This window comes from Maniola hyperantus, chromosome 23, assembly GCF_902806685.2.
Source record: "Maniola hyperantus chromosome 23, iAphHyp1.2, whole genome shotgun sequence".
NCBI classification, from domain to species: Eukaryota; Metazoa; Arthropoda; class Insecta; order Lepidoptera; family Nymphalidae; genus Maniola; species Maniola hyperantus.
The window spans coordinates 5477733-5492807 of record NC_048558.1 but is presented as its reverse complement, the minus strand read 5'-3'; the positions used below and the strand labels follow the sequence as shown (position 1 = coordinate 5492807).

The 15075-nt window shown below is 39.2% G+C and overlaps 2 protein-coding genes across 4 annotated transcripts in view; both read left to right on the top strand.

Moving 5' to 3' along the window:
• The window catches only part of LOC117993264 (tubulin beta chain), a 146556-nt gene that overhangs the window by 15811 nt on the left and 115670 nt on the right, over window positions 1–15075 (top strand). The window lies entirely within an intron of this gene.
• LOC117993235 (uncharacterized) overlaps window positions 1–15075 on the top strand; it is a 190995-nt gene that overhangs the window by 136800 nt on the left and 39120 nt on the right. For all 3 annotated transcript variants that reach the window (XM_034980987.2, XM_069506507.1, XM_069506509.1), the window contains exons 3-4: window positions 8905–9075; window positions 11945–12089. In XM_034980987.2, coding sequence (XP_034836878.2) covers window positions 8905–9075; window positions 11945–12089 — 316 coding nt within the window. The remainder of the gene's footprint in view (window positions 1–8904; window positions 9076–11944; window positions 12090–15075) is intronic.

Below are 15075 nucleotides of genomic sequence, written 5' to 3'. Positions count from 1 at the left end.
AGAATGGGTGTATAGTCCGCGACAGGTTGAGATGGCAAACGGAATATGAGGGGAAGGAGAAATAATCGGGGGGACGCCCCGCACATCTGCACGTCACCCGCGCTCGCCCGCACTGGGTTAGCGCGGGTGCTGTGCGGGTGTGCGGGGCGTTCCCTCGCCGATTACCATCAAGAGTCTAGACCTGTCGCGTACAGCTCAAATTTTTATTTTTCTTCTTTCCAGCACATTATCAGGTAACCCAGAAAAATTGAAAAGATAATTTTGTTTGATAAACTCTATAAGTTTTCTATCAGCATATCGCAAGTTTGAAAATTAAACTTATCAAGCATGAAACTTTATTGTTTTAAAAGCTCCTTTGAAACCTCAAATATCTGTTCTACCTCTCATTCGAGAAGTTACTAATACTTAGCTTAGTTACTGACAAGAAGCCGGCAAAATACTCAGTAGAGTTTCTCGTAAGAAACTTCTGTTTTCAAAGTAAAATAAGTGGTAAGCTATATACGTTATCTCTTTAGTCCTTACTCATAAAGAAGAGCAGAAGCAGTGGCGTAACTATACCATAACAGGCCCGTGGCAAGATAAATTCATGGGATGGGGCCCTCCTTTAATGTAAAGAATCAAATCAAATCAAAAATTAAACTTTTACAAGTACTTTTGAATCGTCAAATGCATCTACCACTGGTTCGGAATGCGTTTCCTACCGAGACATGTTGATGAGTGATGACATTATTTTAGTTGTAAATCACAACGTACCAGATGTTATTACAAGAACGTTAGCTGATGCCCGCGACCGCGACGCCCGCGTGGTTTAGGTGTTTAAAAATCCCGTGGGAGCTCTTTTTTATCCCAGCAAATCAAAGAGATCTTACGGGATTTCTGAACACCTAAACCACGCGGGTAACGTCGAGGGCATCAGCTAATGTTCTTCCCTGTGTCACTACGGGGTTTTAACTATACCCATGTAAAAAATCACGTTGATTCGTTGCTCCGTTACGACGTGATTGAAGGACAAAACAACAAATCATTAAACCAAGATGAGTAGAAAAGAAATTAAATATTTTGGAACTAAAATGTTATAAAAAAAATTGAAGTAAAAATTGTCCTAGTTATTATGAAAATTATAAAAAATGTAATGTTCTTACAAGGTGTCCTGTGTACCTTCCATACCAGGGCACATTATTACATACACACATAAAAACTAAAATATCGCTATTGCATATTGTTCAGCCCACACAGAAAATATGAAAATCAAATCTTTGGATATCTGCTTTATAGTGATTTATTCTACTTACTTGTGCAAAGCCAGGATAAAATTGGTTTATTTGACAAACAAAATAGATAAGTGCTGTTTGGAAATCATTATCACTTCTTACATTTCAAGCCTCTAAATCTTCCAAAAACCCGAGGAAAGTTTGTCTATTATTTGGTCCGCTAACAAAATTATCACAGCCAAATCAAGTTTTCTCTACTGGCACCAGAGAGTAGTCGTATAACTAGAGTATCAATGTACCGCAAAATAGAGTTAGCAGTTTAGACACAGTTTGACAATTTAAATTTAATTTAGAGCCGTCAAACCTCGTGATTTTAGCTGTCAGTCGCGAGCCTATTGTTTAAATTTGTAGTGTGCACTAAAATTTATAGTCTTTAACTCTTTAAATGTAAAATTCATGTTTTGTCCTTTTTTAGAAATATTAAAAAGACAAGGATGCTGATCTTAATTTAGTTTAAAGAAAGACAATAAAATCGGCGCCAGTTTGTCTATTATTTGGTCCGCTAACAAAATTATCACAGCCAAATCAAGTTTTCTGTTCTGGCACCAGAGAGTAGTCGTATAACTAGAGTACCAATGTACCGCAAAATAGAGTTAACGTTAACGACGTATCACCTGCACCTTTAGCAGTTTAGACACAGTTTGACAATTTAAATTTAACCCTACCCTACCTAAGTGTGAAAATGGGACTCATCTTCACTCCCAAGTTTCAAAGTGGACATACACACACAGTTGCAAATGGAAGACATGACAATATCCCATTCTGTTTGCATTTGTATCAACTTCTGTCAAAGCCTAACGTTTACAACGTTAAGACGTTGACATTGCCTGATCTTTTTTTTTAATAATATAAATGGCGAACAAACAAGCAGGCGGGTGACCTGACTGACTGGAAATTTCAAATATTTTACAGTCGTACGACATAGAACAAACTTACTGACGAGTGGACTTTAGACTAACGACTCAAGTCCCGCAAAAAAATATTTTTTTGGCATCATGTTAAACATGCTGAAGCTGTAATCGTACTTTTTGTGGTTTCATAAATTAATGCTGGACCGGCTTTCGAACCCACGATCTCCCACTAATAAGACCACTGATCCACTGGGCCAGGGAGGTTACCTAATATGAGTTTGGCTACTCCATGATTTAGCTCAATGTCTGGCGCCCTTATTTTATCTCACAATCTCTATAATACTCGGAGGGTTTCGGGCCGAGTCTAAGGGCACTTGAGGCTGGTCTCGCTGAGGGCCCTTAAGCCAGATTTATCCCGCAGAATGCGTAGTACGACCATTTTATGAAGTAGGAATCTTATAATGGGCATTATCGTTTATTAGAAAGAAAGAAAGAAAGAAAGAAAAGACGTTTATTTACTAAACTGCGCCACACATCACATCTTACATCATATATTACATACCTATACTTCTTTGCCTTTGACTGGTCTAGGCGCTAACTTGATCTTGCGGATCATGAGATTCCGGGTTCAAGTCCCGGGTCTGACCCAAGAAGTAAGTTGGGTTTTCTGTCCAGAAATTCACAGTAGCATCGCTAGCAGACTACCAGGCCGTAGAAGAACATCGTGGCTAAAGAATTTACGCCAATAATGGTACGGGATCTCTTTTCCGAGCAGCAGTGTCCAAGGTGCAAATAGCCCTAATGATTGCCAACCTCCGATAGGAGACGGCATTTCAAGAAGAAAAAGAAGATCGCTAGCAGTTGGGAAGCTGGCGGTGTCACACCCCTGTACCTTGAAGAGCACATATTGCCATTTTTTAGATATCAAAATATATAAAAGGAAAAGGTGACTGACTGACGAAGTCGCAATCATTTATTTCATACCTACTGAAGACATTCCTACTGAAGACAGGTTCGCGAACTTTTAATAAAGTTAAATAAATAAATTCCCGCAAATAATATCTTTTCCGCGGATGTCGGATGATCAATACAATAAATTGCCTAACTTCAGTTCCTCCCCCTCGACAGTGACAAGTCGTTTGAAACACTTCTAATTGAGACGAATGCTGGAGATACATTGTTTTCCACCTTTAAGTACCAAGATCGCTTCGGTCTTTGTTTTTCACAAACAAGGATTCTTTTCACATAAAAAATGAGTGCGAGGTAATCTAACGCGGTGTCCTATGTGAGCGACGAATACGACACGACGCGACGCGACGCGACACGACGCGACGTAATGCGGTCTATATGGCAGTCTGCGTCTCGCCGCAGACTGCCACATAGGCCGCAAGCAAGGTATGCCGTTGAGTTGATCGCGTTCGTCGCGTTCGCAGCGTCGCGTCGCGTAGTATTCGTCGCTCACGCAAGACACCGCGTAAATGTATAAAAGCAAAAGGTAACTGACTGACTGGCTGACTGATCCATCAACACCCAGCTCAAACTACTGGACGGATTATTTTCATATAAGCTGTGATATTACCCTAAGCTGCGATAGCCTAGTGGTTAGAACGTCTACCTCCTAATCGGAGGTCGAGGGTTCGATCCCGGGCACGCACCTCTAACTTTCCAAAGTTATGTGCGTTTTAAGCAATTAAACATCAATTGATTTAACGGTGAAGGAAAACTCTCAAAGGTGTGTGAAGTCTGCCAATCCGCCCTTGGCCAGCGTGGTAGATTATGGCCCCTGCTCACTCTGAGAGGAGACCCGTGCTCTGTAGTGAGGCGCCGATGGGTTGATGATGATGATGATGATGAATTATTTTTATAAGCGTTTCAAGAAAGCTAGCTACAGCTAAAGATCGCGTATTGTCACCACAGGTTGCCGCTGTTGTCACAAGCTAGCCCTTGACTGCAATCTCACCTGGTGGTAAGTGATGATGAAATCTAAGATGGAAGCGGGCTAACCCGGATATTAGTATGGCAGTTTTTTTTAAACCCATACCTTTGGTTTCGGCGGCATCGTACCGGAACGCTAAATCGCTTGGCTGGCACGGCTTTGCCGGTAGGGTGGTAACTAGCCACAGCCGAAGCCTCCCACCAGACCATACCAGAAATTTAGAAATTATAAAATTTCACACCCCTACCGGGAATCGAACCCGCGACCTCCCACCAATAAGATCACAGCGCTTACCACTGCGCCAGGGAGGTTGTCAAAAGGATGTCTAGACCTAGGGCGTACTTTAGGTCTATTATCATTATATCAAAGACAGATAACCACTTATTTGCTGTAGCATATTGTCCTGAGAGTGACAGGAAAAAATCGTTACTATTCACCACCTATGACAAAGAAGTGGATACCATTTTTGGAATGCCCTTTCAAGCCGCGGTATCACATATCAAATACCGCATTTAGGCCGGCCTGAAGAGACCTGTCGCCCCACACAATAGGCAAGAGGCTGACGAGGGACCGCCATTTTGTCACGGCTAATGCTCTCAAAAATTTGAACACAATATAAGGAATACCCCAAAGATCAGGACTAGGCACATGCCTACAAGTAGTGTGAAACATCGTTGCTCTATACTCTGATCTATATACATATATAACAGGCAAAGGTAACCGACTGACCGACTGACTGACTGACTGTCTGACTGACTGATTTATCAACGTACAGCTCAAACCACTGGACGGATCAGGCTGAAATTCTGAATGCCGAATTTCATGTTAGTTATTATGATGATTAATGAAAATTCAACCCCTAAGTGGGTAAAAAAGGGTTTTGGAATTTGTGTTGTGGACCACGCGGACGAAGTCGCGAGCTTAAGCTAGTTTTTTATAAATCAGAAATTAAGAAACAAAACAGAGTCCCACATACCATCCCTCCAGTTGGTTGACTAGCTGGTTAGTTGGCTGGCTTCCAGGAGGGGGGATGCGTAAACGCATTTCCCAGCGTTAAAAAAATGTAAAAATAACACCGCATTAGTATTCGTAACCGCAGTAAAAAGTAATTAGTTTAATGTAGCATACACGCGGGGGAGGTTAATCGCTCCTCCGGGAGGGCAATATCAGCCCTTGCACAAATATACATTGAAATGTACTTTTTTTTTAGTTATTTCACAGCTATTTTGAGAACTATTTTTGTTGTTTTTTAGGGTTCGTATCTCCAGAGATAAAAGGAACCATGAAATTTGGTAGGTAGCAATTCTTATAGCACAAAATTATATCAATACTTGAGCCCTTGTTACTTAGTAGTGTCTATACCTATAAAATGAATCGCTGAATGTGTTGCTAAGCGCAAATCTCGAGAACAGCTGAACCGATTTCGCTTATTCTTTTTTTATAATATTCCTTGAAGTACGAGGATGGTTCCTACGGAGAGAAAAATTTAAAAATTTGCCTGAAAAAGAATCGACTGTTAGGCGGTACGAAATTCGCCGGGACAGCTAGTTACTAATTTAGCGGAAATCTGACAACCTCAAACAGATAGTGCCTGGAACGTATCTTCCATTAAGTTTATGGCTACTATTCAAATAAGAATAAATACTATACGAATAAACTCCTTTTAAGGCTCTACCACACGAGGTAGTTATAACTAGTGATGTTCCGGATATCCGTATCCGTATCCGTTTCTTTTTTGGCGGATCTTTTACGGATCTTTTACCCTCTTAATTTTTAATAGGTACATAGATTAAATTCTATTTTAGGTGATTAGATATCAGCAATAAAATACTATTAAATAATTCCACAGCAAACAAATACAAACGTTATTGCTGCTCAATATCCACTAAATTATAAACAAAACAAAAGAAAGACCCGCGCAACGCAAGTCCAAACGTGTCCTGCCACGCAAAGCGTCAAGTGGTGTTAACTATCGTTTTTAAGGTCACGCGAACCAACACTGATTGAGTAAGAAACTTAAGATCCGTATCCGTATCCGTATCCGCGGATCTTGACGCCAATGATCCGTATCCGGATCCGTATCCGCGGATCTACATTTTTAATGATCCGGAACATCACTAGTTATAACGGTCGATATCTAAATACACGCGGATAAATTCGCGGACAATTATTTAGTTAAATTTAATATGTATTTTGAAAATCATAATGTCTTGTGGCCTTTACAAACTTTTCATAACAACTCGCAAAGCTATTTTCAGTTTGAATATATTACCGGTTAATGGTTATCCTTCAATAGAAATCAAATTCGTAGAAGTGGCCTTTAAAATCCGGGTCAGTACAAGAATCATGGTTCAATAACAAGAAAATTTTAGTCCAAAGTTAACTCGTAGTTCCAATCTGTTTTTAGATTATATTATTATTCAGCTAAATTTGTTCCAGCGTAGGCTTTTAGCGAGTTTGTGGGTACAAGGATTATTCTTCTTGTATTCATAATAGAGTAGTTTCTAACGTGTTTCTAACTTTCACCATAGACTAAAGGAAATTGGTGGACGGACCTGCCGTTAACAAAGCGTATTGTAAAAAATATAAATAATTTTTTTCAAAGAATATTAGCCATGCTAATTATGAATAATATTCCCGTTTCCCTTCCAACTAAGCGTAAAGCTTGTGCTAGAAGTAGGTACGACAATAGTACAACGGGTGGGATTTGAACTGCCAACCTTTCGGATTTCAGTCCGTGCCTTAACCGTTGAGCTATTGATGCTCTCGAAATTAGGTAGATTAATCTTAGTATAATGGTGTTATTTTTTTAATAATATTAAAGAACAAGTAGTGTGAACTGCGATTTCACTTAACTGGTGGTAACCAACGATTCAGTCTAAAATGGATTCGTACTATGCTAAGGCTAACTTGGATAAAATATAATGTCCATTATAATTACGCATACAATTATTATTATTCATGGTGCTGATTTTCAACTGAGACCCGGGACAAAAACTCATGCGTTACGTCGCAAACCGATAATTTCTGGAGAGCAAACGGCTTCGTCTTACGTGTTCAATTAATTGAAAACCCGTTTCCTGTCTACCTTTTTCTTTTATTCTGAGACTTAGCTAAGAAAGCTAGTATATTATTCATGACAGAGTAAATGTGAAAAAGTTGGACGAAGTTCGGTATAAGTAACAAGTTAATTGGAAATATGGATTTTTGGCGAACAATCACGAAGTTCGGCATAAGTAACAATTTAATGGGAAATATAAATTTTTGACGAACAAATCAGAGAATTAACTTTATTTACTTTGACTAGCTTAAGCCTGCTACTTCATCCGCGTGGACTACACAACTTTCAAACCCCTATTTTACCCTCTTAGGAGTTGAATTTTTAAAAATCCTTTCTTAGCGGATGTCTACGTCATAATAGCCTATCTGCATGCCAAATTTCAGCCCGATCCGTCCAGTATAGTTTGAGCTGTGCGTTGATAGATCAGTCACTCAGCTTTTGTTAATATTACAAAAATACAGATATCAGGCGATCTTTAGAGACCGACCGAGGGGTCACCAATCAATGTAACCTGTCGTCCTCTAGATTAGGAACTAATAAAGAGACCTGCCCGCCCCACCCAATACACGAGATTATCTGAAGCATTAGGACAGTTTTTGTCATTAGGGACTAGGGCTGTCCAAATTACTATTATTTTTTCCCCTCGCCCAATTGAGAAGCCTACCGAATTAGATAGGACATTGGTAATGGTGATCTGAATTGATCTGATTATCTTACATGTATTTATTACCTACCTACTTACATTACGTCGTCATTATCATGATCAAGTCATCGCCGGCTCACTACAGAGAACGGGGGTGATTACGAATCTCTCGACAGGCTTGCGACAGGCGTTAATCTCGCGATCATTGCTGTCAGACGTCACATGTAACAGCGGCTACAGAGAGAGCCACAAAGCAAAATAAGAAGAAGAAGAAGAGAGAGACAGCAATCGAGCTCTAGTTCACCCTCTATCGGATAATCTATGTACTGTCGCATTGCTGTCGCTACTGCAACATTTTGCGTAATCACCCTGCGGGTCTGCTCTCAGTATGAGAAGGGGTAGGCCATAGTCCACCAAGTCTAGTAGTGTTGTCAAGTGCAAGACTTCACTCACCTTTGAGAACATTATGGAGATCTCTCAGGCATGCAGGTTTCCTCACGATGTTTTCCTTCTCCGTCAAAGCGAATTATATTTAATTTCTTAAAACGCACAGGCACAAAAGCTAGATGTGCGTGGCACTAGGCGATCATGGCTCCCTTACCCTATAGTTTCGTCCAGTTCATCTGTCCATCTGTTTCTGTGTCCGCTATTTTTAACCGACTTCAAAAAAAGGAGGAGGTTCTCAATTCGTCGGAATCTTTTCTTTTTATGTATGTTCCCCGATTACTCAAAGACGCCTGGACCGATTTTGAAAATTCTTTTTTTGTTAGAAAGGGTATACTTCAAAGTTGGTCCCATTTAAATTTGGTGAAGATCTGATGAACATCTTCGAAAATAGATACTGGAACTCCTCAACGGATAAGAGTAAATTGCTCGCGATCAGTGTAATAGCTTAGTAAACAGTAGATTTTTAACCAGTCATAGCATAATTCCATGGGGCCACTAAAAATTGTGAAATAAAATTTTTTTACAAAAAAAATAAAAACCGACTTCGATAAAAAAAAATTATATTTAAAAATAAACTTAGTAATAAAGTATGATAAATTTTTTGGTGAGCTAGCACAATCCTATTAAAATAAATCACTACAACAGGAAATCGAACTCAGACTCTCTTGACTACATTTGTAATTTTTTTGTTTCAGTTGCTTGCTCGACCGTGACCGTGACGAAGTGCCAGGCTGCCCTGCGAACCTTGCAAGCGTTCCCGTTCTTTAAACCGACCTGCCTCTGCCGGGAACCGAACGTGGACCCCGAGTGCAACTCGTTCCGCGACTTCCTGTTCGACCATCCTTGCGTGTTCGTCATGAAGAAGGGTAAGCGTTAGAAATTTCACCTCGATTAATAGCCCCATCTGGTGACAGAAGGGCTTTCTCATTTTTTGCGCAACGGATCAGCCTGGCTGTCCAGTGCGGAAATGCAGCCATTATTCTTGGCACCATTCCACGCGGGCATGATTTATATAGTAGTTAAAGAGGGCTAGCTTTAAGTTTTATTGAAATTGAGTCAGTCAGTCACCTTTTCCTTTTATATATTTAGACAACTACCAAGACAGCAACAAGACATGACCAAGACAGAGCTAAGACAAGACCAAGACACAACCAATATTCCATAAAACCAAGACCGAATAATCTACAAGATTTGCTATTCAATAGCGAAGTAAGCCTCAAAACGGCTCTTCATTAGCATAATTGATATTAACATGTCTATCGCAGCAGTGCTCTATGGAGCATGTTATCTAATGGCCGTAACTTCTTAATTAAATTGAAATACATACATTTCTGTTTATTTTGCTACATTCTTGATTACTTATCTAGTTGTTAAGGGATAGAAGAGATCTCAGGTAGAGATTGCTTTTTAGCGATAAGAGCACCTACTTATTCTAAGTTTTTTACTAACAATTTATAGCTCTAACTATGCGAATTATTGTAAACTTGAATGTCTATTTTGACCGGACTATAATTAAATTTATATCCCGTAGTGTGAAATGAGCTTAAAGCTTTATACTACTACAACTACCAAGACAGGAAGAAGACAGAGCTAAGACATGACCAAGACAGAGCTAAGACAAGACCTAGACACAACCAATATAGTCACGTATTCCATAAAACCAAGACGGAATAATCTACAAGATTTTGCTATTCAATACGGCTCTTCATTAGCATAATTGATATTAACACGTCTATCTCAGCAGTGTTCTACGGAGCATGTTATCTAATGACCGTAACTTCTTAATTAAATTGAAATACATACATTCCTGTTTATTTTGCTACAATCTTGATTACTTACCTATTAGTTACGGGATAGAAAAGATTTCAGGTAGAGAATGCTTTTTAGCGATAAAGGCATCTATTCTAAGTTTTTTTTGCTAACTTGTGTTCTTGATTGTTATGTATAATTATTATTATGTGACCCCGTAAATCTAAATATATAACAGGAAAAGGTGATTGACTGACTGACTGATCTATCAACGCACAGCTCAAACCACTGGACGGATCGGGTTGAAATTTTAGCATGCAGATACCAAGCTGTTATGACGTAGACATCCGCTAAGATAGGATTTTTAAAATTAATATTTTTGAAAATTTGAAGGTGTGCGGGGCGTGCCCACCCTAATTGCCATCTCGACCAGTCGCATGCAATAGATTCAAATATCAACTCCATTTAAACTTTATTAGCCAGCCCGAGAAATAGACATAAAAACAAAAATCCATCCATATCCAAAACCTCTAATCTAAAGTTAGGTTATGAGCAAAAAAAGATTTGTTAGAGCCGGTAATGCAAAATTGTTGCATAACGCTGCTTTTCTATTTGGCATAGGTCCAGAAATAAAGAACTACCTGAAAGGCCGTGAAGTTTATAAAATTAGAAACTGTATCGATTTTGCTCGCCCTACATCGGCTCTGGGGTTATACCCAATTACTATTACTGGTTAAATCTGTTAGCTAAGCCGAGTATAGGTTATGCTGCACTAGGTTATTACTTTGTAGCTGGACAGAACTAACTAGTGTAGGTGTGGGGTAATATTCTGTGTGCAATTATGGTTTTATCTTATATATTACTAGCTTATGCTCGCGACTTCGTTCGCGTGGACTACATAAATTTCAAAACCCTATTTCACCCCCTTAGGGGTTGAATTTTCAAAAATCCCTTCTTAGCGGATGCCTACGTCATAACAGCTATCTACATGCCAAATTTCAGCCCGATCCGTCCAGTAGTTTGAGCTGTGCGTTGATAGATCAGTCAGTCAGTCAGTCAGTCAGTCAGTCAGTCAGTCAGTCAGTCAGTCAGTCAGTCAGTCACCTTTTCCTTTTATATATTTAGATAATGAGTTGGGCAGCGTTCAGGAAGCTTCGAGATGTCTTCTTATCCAAAGTCCCTCAGTGCTTGAAGACCGAAGTCTTCGAATAGTGCGTGTTGCCAGTGATGACGTATGGATTCGGGAAATGGTAGCTAACTATGGGCCTCATAAAAAAGCTCATATAGTCACTCAGCGGGCGATGGAGAGAGCATGGAGTGTTTCTACGTGATCAAATCAGCAATCAGAACTAGAGTAACCGACATAGCTCAACGGGTTGCGAAGCTGAAGTGCCAATAGGCAGGGCACATAGTTCAAAAAACGAAAGATGTTGGTGTCCCAAGGTACTAGAATGACGACCACACATCGGAAAGCGCAGCGTTGGAAGAACCCCCATAGGTGAACAGACGAAATCAAATGAGTCGCAGGGAGCCACTGGATTTAGGCGGCGCAAGACTGTGGTGTGTGGAAGTCCCGACAAGAGACCTATGTCCAGCAGTGGACGTCTATCGGTTTATAATGATGATGATGAATATCATAGCAAACATAATTAACGATTACCATAGAAAAGTAACGTTCACAGTATCGCCTGTAACTTCAGAGTGAGGGAATCTAACATCATACTTTTCACCCAGTACTAAATCCATAATTTATATCTGTTCCATACGTACGTAGGGTATTCTATTTCTTTTTAAAATATTACCTTCCATAGTCCGTATAAAATGACTCCTCACGCGCCATTTTAACTCTTTTCAACTCTCATGTCAAAAGTACCTTTAAAATAAGAACTAAAATCGTACTTTTGACATGGACACAAAAAGTTAAAATGGCGCGTGAGGAGTTAAATTTTACGCATTATATATATAGCTGTTCTGCTTTATTTACAGAAAAGGACCCGTACCCAGTGGAGACCCTGCCAACCTGCACCTATGCTCTCAGCGTTTGTCACAACGAGAAGGCCTGCTCCGTACTGTTTGAACGCTTCAAAAACGCTTGCAAGGCCCGCGAAGGAGAATGCCGTATGGAGGATAGGTATTTCCATCGTCATTTTATTCGCTAACTACCTAAATAACCTTTAAAAATATAAAAATCTTAAAAATCATTTCGTAAATTTGAAAAATCAACAGATTTTCCAGCAGATATATTGAGCTTTATAATCAACGTGTTATGAACTTATAACCATATTACGGTTCGGCATCAAACGTGCTGCCGGCCAATGTGTGAAATCCCAAATGTAATATCCTAATGGATGTCCATTGTGCTCTTTTAGGTCACCCAGTTTCATATTTATTAATGCATTCGGCGATTTTAACACGTGCTTTATTTCTCTTAACTATACGTAATAAAGTAGAAATACAAGTCATATTTTTTTCTTGCTAAGACTAAGGTACATAATATTACATTTCAAAATTCTTACGAAACAATTATTTTAGGATGAAAATTGTAAACTTAATACTAAAAGTGTTTTATAACAAGAACCCCACTCTATACTTGAGGGTAAAGGCCTCCTCCAGAGAAGACCGTTTTTCTCTATCATTTGTTCCTCAGAAACACTTTTTGCCAGCCAATTCTATCAGAGAATTTCATTTAGTAAACAATACAATAGCTATACAATTTGGTGGTAGTTGAAGCGGTGAGTGGCGGTGATAGCTTAGTGGTCAAGACGTTCACCTATCTCCGGGTCTAGGTTCGATCCCGGGCACGTACTTTTGACTTTTCGTAATTATTTGCGTTTTTAAGCAATTTCGTAAATCTCGCTTGCTTTGTCAAAGAAAACATCGTGACGAAATGCCTGAGAGTTCTCCATATGTTCTCAAAGGTACCAGGTATAGGCAGGTAGAAGTCTTCCGCACTTAAGGGTTTATTCCACCTTCCTAAATAAGACGTCCTAAATGGTATAGTTACCGTCAAACTAGCCAACTTTGCCACTCAATGATACTTTGCCCGAAAGGCAATTTATAAGCAAATTCGCATTGTAATATATATATATATTTTTTAATTAACATTTAAACCAAAATTTGTTCGATTTTGATGGCGGGCAAACTAATCCGGACTTTTAGCCAAGATTGCCCACATCGATTTTCATAAATTGGTTTTTGGGCAAAGTATCATTGAGTGGTCTAAATATATAAAAGGAAAAGGTGACTGACTGACTGACTGACTGACTGATCTATCAACGCACAGCTCAAAGTACTGGACGGATCAGGCTGAAATTTGGCACGCGGATAGCTGTTATGACGTAGGCATCCGCTAAGAAAGGATTTTTGAAAATTCAACCCCTAAGGGTGTGAAATAGGGGTTTGAAATTAGTGTTGTCCACGCGGACGAAGTCGCGAGCATAAGCTAGTTGAGTGAAAAAATTGGCTAGTATGACGGTAGCTATACCATTTAGGACGTCTTATTTAGGAAGGTGGAATAACCCCTTTAGCCAGCGTGGTGGCCTAAGCCCTTCTCATTCTGAGAGGAGACCCGTGTTCAGTTGTGAACGTAATGTGTAGCTTAGTTTCAACAGCGCATCTAGGTATTAGTTGACTCCGCTGTGTGTATAGGTGTTCCCAAATAAAATACAAAGAATTTTAAATTATATTCCAAAATCTTTTTTTGATTGCATAATTTTGTTGAGTACAATAATAATAAATAGCCATTTTCAACCAAGAAAATGTCACAGACGCCATTGTCGTTCCCTCTGCCATTGTTCAATACAATACTTGAAAGTTGTTGTACAACTTTACAACTAAAGTTTTGCTTTGTCAAGTTGAAAAAACCGGCCAAGTGCGAATCAGACTCGCGTACCGAAGGTTCCGTACTCGGGTATTCTTTCGAAATTTTGCGCGGTAAATCACAAACTATTATGCATGCAAAATGAATAAAAATCTGTTTTAGAATGTACAAGTACAGCCTTTTCATATGATACCCCATAGTACCATATGAAAAGGCTGATAAAGGCTGCTTTGAAAATTGAAAAAACATTTTAATTTTAATTTATTTCAAATATTTTTTTTGGGGGATCAACGGGAAGTACCCTAAAGGTTTTCTTGACAGACAGACAACGAAGGGATCCTTTAAGGTTTCCTTTTTCTTTTGAGGTATGGAACCCTAAAAACCAAATAACGGTTGAACAAACCGAACTATTAATATTTTCCCCTCAAAAGGTAAAAGTTCATAGTCGAATCCAGACGGAAAACATTTGGGACCAATTTGTTCCAACTTGAAAATTGTGTACAAATTCGGGAAAAACGCCGAAATTTTGTTCACTGAAACTATTATATACACAAATGTTGAATGAAAGATTTCTAAAATTATTGACAAATACACAAAGAATTTCTAAGTACTACTTCCTATGTCGATGCAAATACATAACTCAATTAGCCGTCATATAAATAAGTATGAATGACAGAGACCTCTACAAAGCCGAAATGCTATTCTTCACGTGACGTTTTGTCGGTCTCAACGACAGAGACAATGCTCTACGAAACCGCTATCTCTTTCTAAAGGCCGATGTACAATTTTCCTACCGGGTATACTGTAATTTCAAAAGGCTCTCACGCGTGCCCAGAATTCAACTGCTTCAAGTAGGTTTAGACAGAATCTTATGAATAAAAAGAAAGTGATAGCATAGGTATATAATTTCACTAGCTTATGCTCGCGACTTCGTCCGCATGGACTATACAACTTTCAAACCCCTTTTTCACTCCCATAAGGGTTGAATTTTCAAAAATCCTTTCTTAGCGAACGCCTACGTCATAATAGCTATCTGCATGCCAAATTTCAGCCCGATCCGTCCAGTAATTTGAGCTGTGTGTTGATAGATCAGTCAGTCAGTCAATCAGTCAGTCAGTCACCTTTTCCTTTTATATATTTGGTTTAAATTGGACTCTCAGTGTTTCACAATGAAAACGTTCCCCTTTCATTATTATAATTTTTAAGACAGGTCCTAATGAAACTCATTAATACTATAGTAGGTCCTTTCTCTACGGCAGGACTATAATGGACTCAATTAATTCACGTTACTAGTTGC